Genomic DNA, 9,646 nt, shown 5'->3' with positions numbered 1-9,646 from the left:
ACCAGTCCACATTGATGGGGTCAATGTGGAGGTGGTTAGCACCTACAAATATCTGGGTCTCCATCTGGACAATAAACTGGACTGGTCAGCCAACACTGGCGCACTCTACAAGAAAGGGCAGAGCAGGCTGTACTTCCTGAGGAGGCTCGCGGTCCTTCAATGTGTGCAGTAAGCTCCTCAGGATGTTCTACCAGTCTGTTGTTGCCAGCGTCCTCTTCTATGCAGTAGTATGCTGGGGAGGAAGCACAAGGAAGAAGGATGTGGGGCTTAATTGACAGGCTGGTAAGGAAAGCTGGCTTTGTAGTTGGAGCTGAACTGGGTGCATCACTTCACTATCTGACAAAAGGACCCTGAACAAACTGATCAACATCTTGGACAATGAGTGTCACCCACTCCACAGCACTATTGTTAAGCAGAAGAGCCTGATCAGCTGGAGACTTTGCTCACTGCCTTGCACAACTGACAGACTGAGAAAGTCATTTGTCCCTAGACCCATTGAACTGTTCAATGCCTCACTTAAGGGAAGAGGGAGATAGACTTCTCTGCATAGTCTGTCCGCCTCTTCACCCCTCCATGTTTGGTACTGTCTGTCCACTAGCCACTTGTACCACTGTCTTTATGCCTCACTGTTTGCGTGCTATATTAGCACATCAGCACATATGCATAGCCCCCCCACCCCCTCCATGCCACAGCTGAACTGTGGCCACACTTATACATTTTCTTAAATAGTTAAATATATAGATATATAGACTTTACTTTACTTTATTTCTGCATTGTTGCACTGTTGACTTACTCATTTGCACTATCACCATGACCACTATCACCATTGCACTACCACCATGACACTCATTCACACAGAGCACCTTAGAGCACCTTACCATACCTTACTATGCACAGAGAATCACGGGCTCAGTCCCTGCCTCAGTCATTGCCAAGCCTCTGATTTATTAATCACCACCACTATGTGGATACTGTTTTTAAATTGATTTAGATTAAGTGTTAGTATAATTTGTATTTTAGTATATTTAGCATATTCTTTATCTTCTACTGTCCTTATTGCTTAGTTGTGTTTTTATATTATATACTTTAATTACTCTTTCTGCTGTTAAAGAATGTGTTTATGTTGTATGTATGCTGCTGCTGAGACCTTGAATTTCCCCTGGGGATCAATAAAGTATCTATCTATCTATCTATCTATCTTTTGTCACTATACCTTAAACACAATGTAACTATACCTTAACAAAAGCGCTGCTTTGCACTTTAGTTCCAATTCTGCAACACACATGTCCTGCACACCACACACTATTTCATACATAAGACGCATAGTTCATAAAAGAAATACCATGGGTTGGGACAACACATCTATTAAAAATACAAAACACATTGGGTGATTGAAAATACTTAGACACCTGGAAATACTTACTTACAAAACTGAACACCAATCAGATAGGCCTCAGCTGAGCCATTTTGAGAACTTTGCAAGAGGTTGCCCCCTGGGGATCAATAAAGTATCTATCTATCTATCTATCTAAAGAGAGAGAGGAGTAGGAGGTGGTCGAAGAGGCTATGCACGGAACAATATTTCAGATGATATTAGAAAAACTTTGGTGCATCATGAGATAAATCATGACCTGACAATCAAGGGGAAGCTGGGCAGAGAGTCCACCACATCTAAGCCTGTTTACAGCAGTGTGAGTCCACCACATCTAAGCCTGTTTACAGCAGTGTGAGTCCACCACATCTAAGCCTGTTTACAGCAGTGTGAGTCCACCACATCTAAGCCTGTTTACAGCAGTGTGTTTTTTGTTTTTATGTTTTTATATTTTTGTGTTACTGCATTTACTGTACTGTACTGTCCTGAACTGTGATGTACAGTATTGAGTTGATGTCATTTATAACCTTTCAGTACTTTCATTTTTGTTTTTTGTCAAAACCTTCCAAAAAAAAACATAACTAAAACTGTGTTGCATTGAGCTTCACAGAATCTGAATCCAATCTATGGATGGATTCTACACACAAGGCGATATTTTCCCTGTTGCTTAGCAGGAGAAAATATTGCTTGTGATGTTGATGAGATCCTGTGGCCAGACCCAAACACACGGCAGGATCCATAATCCCACCCACGCACAATTGCCCTGTCCAAGCAGGATCCATAATCCCACTGTTTGATTCCTTAAACTTGTGAAAACTGTTATGTGCAACTCACTCTCAATACAAACACGGACTCACAACATGTATATCAATATGTTTGTTGCCGAAATAATGATCTTAACAGAAAGCCACTAACACAATAGCTTGCATTAGGCTTGCGCTGAATTTGATATTTAAAAGTTTGCACTAAATGTAAGTCCTGGGCAAAGTTTTTGCATTAGTCTAAATGATAAGGGTGAATAAATTGGAAACAAACATTATACTGTAGAAACATGTTAAAGATGCTTAATGTCGGCCCCGGCTGTGGCGCGACTGGCTGGGGCACCTGCACCGTACACCAGCGACCCGGGTTTGAGTCCCGCACTGTGGTCTTTTATGGATCCCACCTCGACTCTCTCTCCCATTCGCTTCTTGTCATTCTCCACTATCCTATCTCGTTAAAAAAAAACATAAGCCCAAAAAATAAACTTAAAAAAAAAGATGTTTAATGTCATTGAATTTCATGTGCAAGTCTGTGCGACAGGACATGGAATTGGTCCCACTGTTGAGGTGCTGTTCCGAATGTGTTGCGGTCACTGCTAGCACGAAAGGACGAATTGATAGGACGAAAATACACTGCCTGGCCAAAAAAAGGTCTATAGGCCTTATTAGTATTAGAAGTCACACACTCTAATATTTTGTTGGACTGCCTTTAGTTTTGATTACGGCACGCATTCACCATAGCATGGTTTCCTCAAGCTTCTGCAATGTCACAACATTTATTTCTGTCCAGCGTTGCATTAATTTTTCGCCAAGATCTTGTATTGATGACAGGAGATTCAGACCACTGCGCAGTCTTCTCCAGCACATCCCAAAGATTCTCAATGGAGTTAAGGTCTGGACTCTGTGGTGGCCAGTGGGGTTAAGGTCTGGACTCTGGTGGTCAATTCATGTGTGAAGATGATGTCTCATGCTCCCTGAACCACTCTTTCACAATTTGAGTGAATCCTAGCATTGTCATCTTGGAATATGCCCATGCCATCAGGGAAAACAAAATCCATTGATGGAATAACCTGGTCATTCAGTATATTCAGGTAGTCAGCTGATCTCATTCTTTGGGCACATAACATTGCTGAACCTAGACCTCACCACCTGCAGCAACCCAGATCACACCACTGCCCCCACAGGGAGGCTCATATGTATTGGTTAGTTAAATCCAGGTGGGGACCTTTTTTGTCCAGGCGGTGTATTTTATTGCTCCATTCTTTTGAGATCACTGACTAACTGAGCCCTCTCCTCCATATTCCTTCAGCCAAGTGGTTGTTGTTTGGCTGGAACTGTCATGCACTGAGGCTGCAGGAACAGAGCTGTGCCTAAAAGCAAACTCAATCAAGCACAACAGTGACCGTCCACTTTGTTTCTGGACACAAACATCCCATTTCATTTTGGGAACTTGATTATAAGCCATAATATCGTAACTGTCCCAGATAACTATGTGAGCGATTATACATGCTCATATAGACGCCACAAGTTCATATGAAGGTTCAGAAATAGAGTTTGTGAACCTGATCACAGAATCCATAGTTTACACACCGTGCATACATAGCTAGATTTGTTAAAAAACAACAACAACAAAAAACAGTAGATCACCACTAGTGACAATGCAATCACAAGTCGAGTAGGCTACTCAGGGCAAAACATTTGACCCAACCTTGAAACATCTGGCCTTGCATAATTTTCCCCAAGGAGGTTGGGATTTACAAATCTCCAGCGTGTCATGAACACATTCGTGCTCTTATGTGTAAGGTTAACCATAACCCTACTAAATAACCTGTTTGTTTTGACTACAATATTTGAGATGACTGTGTTACTTGGGTGCGGTATGGCTGTGTGTTCAGCTTTTATAAAACCGCCGCTTTCAAATTGCCAACCAATGCACCAGCCGCTGTTATCAGTATCAATAAACACCACTGTTTCTCCTTTCCCTGTTCTGCACCATCCACATATAATTCTGGAAAGTGCGGTATGTGAATGACCCATTAGCACAGACACAAGAAGAACACAGGACAGATACATGTTCATGCTATTAGGAAGATCTTACATCTCTTTATTATTACTCCAAAGTACAGCATCAGCAATCAAATTCAGTCAAAAGTGATTGTATGTCACTGGTATGGGCTATGTCAAGAAGATAAATCATTCTGAATGCAATGTATAGGATAAAACGCAATATTTGATGCTCTAGTCAGATAGTCAAAATATCATCTGCTGCTGCACCGAACAGGTGTACCCGATTCAGACAGGAGTCTGTTAAAACCCTGGAAAATTTTCAGAGGCAATTTAGAAAATAGGGTTAATCATTTTACATAACCTATTGTAACACACAATACAAATAAATGAATGATTCATTGATTGATGAACATTGACATGTGTCAATGAATACACTTGAATTTGGCTTTTTCAAATGACACCACTTAGCAGTTAACACTTAGTGTTTTTTGTGGTGTTTTGTGTTTTTTGTCATGGTGTCACTTATCCATGTTCTGTAGTGACATACATCCAAAGACACTGTTTCTTTTGTGTCATATCTTGTATTAACACCTTGAAGAACATATTTATTCAGGGCGTTCTTTTGAACTAAACCTCCACCTGAGTCCCCCTGAAAAAGACATGCATAGGTTCTTAGTGTATGAACACATCTGATCTGATCACCTACAAATCGCAGCAGTTTTAAGGCAAATTCACACAAAAGATGAAGCTACCGTCGGGCATTATCCCTTAGACGTTCTATATGGAATATGGAGGACATGAGATGACAGGATAAATAAATGAATGCAGACATAAATTATGAGATGTAGCCTACAAATGAATAGATGAATGTACAGTTTGGTCATGAAACTAGTTATAAATACATTCTATTATGTATTTCTTTGTTTTTTTTCTGTATTTGTTCATTTATTTATTTCTGTCTTTCTGTCTATCTTACGTAGGCTGTATTTCCACAGTGCTTCATTTATGTTTATGTTTATGTCTAGTTTCTTAACAGACGCTTGTATCAAAAGCATTTACAATGACATCGATAAATGTTACATTAGGTCACAGAATAATGAGTGTTGTAACAAAGTCATTGTTATGTAAATGTTGATACAGTTGTGATTTGTTACACTGAAGTCAACCCCCCAGTTCTACAGAACATGCTGCAGCAAATTGCTGGTTTAGAGAACTGCATCTTGTAACAAATCTGTGTTGTGAATTGATTCATGTTCAAGTTCCACAGTAAAAATCCAGAAATAAGCACTTAAGACATATCCTTCTATATTCATATACTCAAGACACATATCCTTATTCAGTAGGTTATATCTGAAAACAGTAGAAATATAAGCCAAAAAACGTACTTCGAGCGCTTGAGATGATAGTGTGATGCCCAAGTGAACAACTTGACCTGTGCTTTTCCATTCATATGAGGCTCTTCCCAGGTGAACATCACCACACATGATTTTCCCCGCGTCTGTTAAAACACACACACACACACACAGAAAGAGAGGGAGAAACTTCAGTTAGGCCACTTTTTCAGACATATATTAATGTGAACAACTGTAATGGCTTGTTGGTATATAACCACATTACTGTTTACTGTTTGCATTACTGTAGCTAATCTGTCATATTTCTAAATCAGTTCTACATTGAGGCTACATAAGAAGCATACTTTGCAAAAGATTTAAAAAGTTATAACGTACCACCACTACTAGTATCCTGACCAACAAGCACCAAAGAAGGAGTGTTAGATGCCATCATTTCCTGAAAATTCTCTGGCTTACAGTCATCATCAGCAGGGAGAGAAATGTCTCCACTCATTGTTCTGGATAACTTCAACAGCATGAGATCAGCACTGTTGTGTTTTTTAATGTCTTTCTGGTCCACATCGACATGGTCACCATTTAGCCCTATAACACGTAATGATCTGGCGATGAAAGGTTTACTGTGAGTCAAGTCAGTTCAATATGTCAAGTGGTTTCATTCTCAAAAGACATTGATGCCACAGAACTGTTCTTGTTCTTCTGTTAATCTATGAAAGTATAATTTTAAAAAGTTCTAAAAGTAATTTTGTCACAAATGTTTGTGTATTTCACATTGAATTGGATTATTTTCTTCTCTTTGCACTTTATGGCGTCAACACTGTATTGTTATGAGTAGATTAAGAGAACTGCATATCCCATAACATGCTTGGAATGTTTGCACACCCCTCGCTAACATGTTTGAGTCTTTTATTTAGAATTGTGCAACACATCATGACGAACACAACCTGAGGAAGACATGCATTGACCATAAATAACTACTTCATCTTTAAGGGTCCCACCTTAAAAACTGCAAAGTATAAAAACACTTATATACTTACTCTCCAAATACATCGCAGTGCCCTGCAGTGATGACCCAGGATCCTCCTTGAATGAGGGTGCCACAGCATCGCCCAACTTTTCCCTCCTTTCTGGCCTCTACAAACACATGCTGTTGAGACTCTTCTGCCTTGCAGGCCCTCCCACTGGTTACCCTCTTCTGGATGTCTGCTAGTGACACAGCTTTGAGGAGGAGGAGATTTTATTTATTTATTAACTGAAATCGTAACTTTCCTCAGACAGACTGCCAATTGTGCTGTTGTCACAATTTGCACAAGACATATATTTATCTCAATTGTTTTACCTACTATAGAATATCTGTATGGTCGCTTTACCGGAACACAATGGAAGATTTCTATGCCCCTTGGCATCAACATTTAATGTCATTTAGCGTAAGATGGTACCCAGTTAGTCATAAACTGACTAAAAGGGTCACAATCCTATCTGATCAACAATGTTAGTGCTGTATCAAGCATTCTAGGCATTGCCAATGTCAGACTTCATTACCCTGTATTATAAGTCAGTGTAGCATTAAAGTGAGTTTGAAGGAGTTATTTTGTTAAGGTAAATGAACAGCATTGTGTTCTTTTAAATATGATATGCAGCCTTGCACTAGGTGAAACCTCTCTGAATTAGTATTTGACTGGATTTTGTTATACCCATATAAGGACTGTTTTAAAACATATTACATACCATATATGTAAGGGACCTATATGCAATGACTATACATGAATCTGAATCTGTTGATTGAGCACAGCTATTCAGATCTGCTAGGAGTGCAAGGATTACAGAAACGTCACTACATACACACACACACACACACACACATACATTTACAATGTATTCTGCATGAAGCTCACTTACATCTACCCAGATAAAATGAATCCACTCTGAACATCATACACACACACACACACACATATATATATATACATACATACATACATATTCATCACCGTTCAATCCATTTCAGACTGAGAGTACAACTCACCTGCCATCAACAGGAGAGTGAGGATGACACAAGTCTTCATCGTGGTCGCTGTGGTGGTCTTCCTCCAGGAGATGGATGATACTCTGGCAAGGACCCAGCTGTCTTTTAAGCCCTTCATATCACAACCATCGGTGACTGGACAATCAACTCAAACTCCATTGGTCCAAACTTGCGCACCACGCTAGAATAAAGATAAAGCTTAAAAACATTTGTTATCGGTCCTCCCCTGAGCCCCCGCATGTAGTGATTTTGCATAATAGTACAGACAACAGTAAAAGTATGGCTCTCCAAGGATCGTCAGTTAAATAAAATACAAGACATTCAACTGGCTGAAACAGTAGCCACAAGAGAAGGGTGATATACAGTACTGGACCTTCTTGATGTGAAAGAGAGCTGCCTGATTAAGATCAGGCAGTTTAGTTTAGTTTCCACTTGCACTACTCCACTTGTACACTTGCACACTTGCAACTTGTTGTTGTTGTCCTGTTGTCCTGAACACTTCTGAACACACTTCTGCTGCTCTTACATAACTTGCACCACTATGCCACTTGCATACTTAGGTCAAACAAAACTACCTCAGCCATTTATTGGCCTGACTTTTGCACTATTACATTGACTGTCTACTGTATGCACAATTGCACAATTTCTACCAAATTTTGCTGCTCTTATTTCTTCATTGTATGTGCCTTCTTATTTTTACTTTTTATATTGTTTACTTGAATGTTATGTTTGTCTGTGGACCAAATTGGTAAAATATGTCTTGTCTCCACCGTGGGATAGTAGGAAACGCAATTTCGATCTCTTTGTATGTCTTGACATGTGAAGAAATTGACAATAAAGCAGACTTTGACTTTGACTTTGACTTTCGAAATATTATGAATTCAACCCATGCATCATTGAGATGACCATTACAATTTGGTATAGATAAAAAGAGTAGCATAGGTTGGCATCATTTCATTTAATTTTCATTTCATTTACTTCAAAAAGAATTTTTGAAAAAAAAAAACAGACACAACTCTGAGATACACTAGAGATAACATATTATATTGTAACGATTGATGAGACTCACAGTTGTCCAATCGAAGGTTTATGCAGCAAAAGTGGGAATCACACAATGTATTATGTACCTATAGCTGCTTTCAGACATAGGTGCAGGCCGCAGGTTCTGCGGATGTCAAGCGGTTGGGCCGTATATCTGAACAACGTATCCCGACATTTGGAACTCAGCGGTTGGGCCGTATATCTGAACAACGTATACCGACACGGAACTCCGAACTTAGCCGGCTCCTTCATGTACTGCTCCCCTCCTGATATTTCAGACGGAGATTATGTAAGTGAGCTCGTGAAATCAGATGCATATCATAGCTATGCTTATATACATATACTTCTGAAGAAAGCAAGTATAAATATATATACTCTTTTGATCCCGTGAGGGAAATTTGGTCTCTGCATTTATCCCAATCCATGAATTAGTGAAACACACACAGCACACAGTGAACACACAGTGAGGAGAAGCACACACTAATCCCGGCGCAGTAAGCTGCCTGCAACAACAGCGGCGCTCGGGGAGCAGTGAGGGGTTAGGTGCCTTGCTCAAGGGCACTTCAGCTCGAGGGTTGCTCGAACCGGCAACCCTCCGGTTACAAGTCCAGAGTGCTAACCAGTGGGCCACGGCTGCCCCAAAAGCAATGTCTTGGAAACAAACAAGTGAGGTTATCCCACTTTATTTCAATGCTTAGCCCATGTTCCACATTGATATCGCATTTAGTGTCCAGCCTGCATAGACCTCACTAACCTGAGTTTATGGGTGAGTGGTTGGGAAACTCTTCCTTAGGCTATATTCATTGCTAACTATCACCAGATGTCAAATCATTCCAGCTACCGACAGATGGCAAGCCCTGTAATTGACTTTCTCTCTTGTTCTAGCTTCAAATGCGTCATTCATAATCTTTGCAATGACAACAAACAGAGAAATTCATGCGTATTGGTTATGCAGCTGAATTTGTCAGCAAAAAGTTTATTTGAGACTAGCCAAATTCATATTCAAAACATATTCATATTTTTTAAAGCAAAATCCTGGAACACATTTGATGGAACATATCCAGAATACCTCTGTTACCAGAACTCCCCG

General features: G+C 40.0%; 1 protein-coding gene across 1 annotated transcript; it reads right to left on the bottom strand.

The window, feature by feature from the left end:
- Nucleotides 1-4,207: 4,207 nt before the first annotated feature.
- Nucleotides 4,208-7,591, bottom strand: LOC125299605 (anionic trypsin-2-like). The gene is made up of 5 exons (XM_048250935.1): nucleotides 7,516-7,591; nucleotides 6,527-6,707; nucleotides 5,868-6,091; nucleotides 5,526-5,638; nucleotides 4,208-4,789 (listed from the first exon to the last, which is right to left on the bottom strand). Exons 1-5 carry the CDS (start codon nucleotides 7,553-7,555, stop codon nucleotides 4,619-4,621), a joined length of 729 nt encoding a protein of 242 aa, XP_048106892.1. The 5' UTR covers nucleotides 7,556-7,591; the 3' UTR covers nucleotides 4,208-4,618.
- Nucleotides 7,592-9,646: the final 2,055 nt, after the last annotated feature.

This window comes from Alosa alosa, chromosome 8 (genome assembly GCF_017589495.1).
Source record: "Alosa alosa isolate M-15738 ecotype Scorff River chromosome 8, AALO_Geno_1.1, whole genome shotgun sequence".
Lineage (NCBI taxonomy): Eukaryota > Metazoa > Chordata > Actinopteri > Clupeiformes > Clupeidae > Alosa > Alosa alosa.
Note: the sequence above shows the minus strand (reverse complement) of the source record. Positions and strands in the feature narration are given on the sequence as shown.

What these genes read in the sequence shown, in the direction of transcription:
- LOC125299605 (XM_048250935.1), bottom strand. Translation starts at nt 7,555, where the DNA reads ATGAAGACTTGTGTCATCCTCACTCTCCTGTTGATGGCAG. An exon ending in CACTCTCCTGTTGATGGCAG is followed by an intron (nt 6,708 to 7,515) that starts GTGAGTTGTACT and finishes TCCTCCTCAAAG; the next exon opens with CTGTGTCACTAGCAGACATC. An exon ending in CACTGCGATGTATTTGGAGA is followed by an intron (nt 6,092 to 6,526) that starts GTAAGTATATAA and finishes TTTCATCGCCAG; the next exon opens with ATCATTACGTGTTATAGGGC.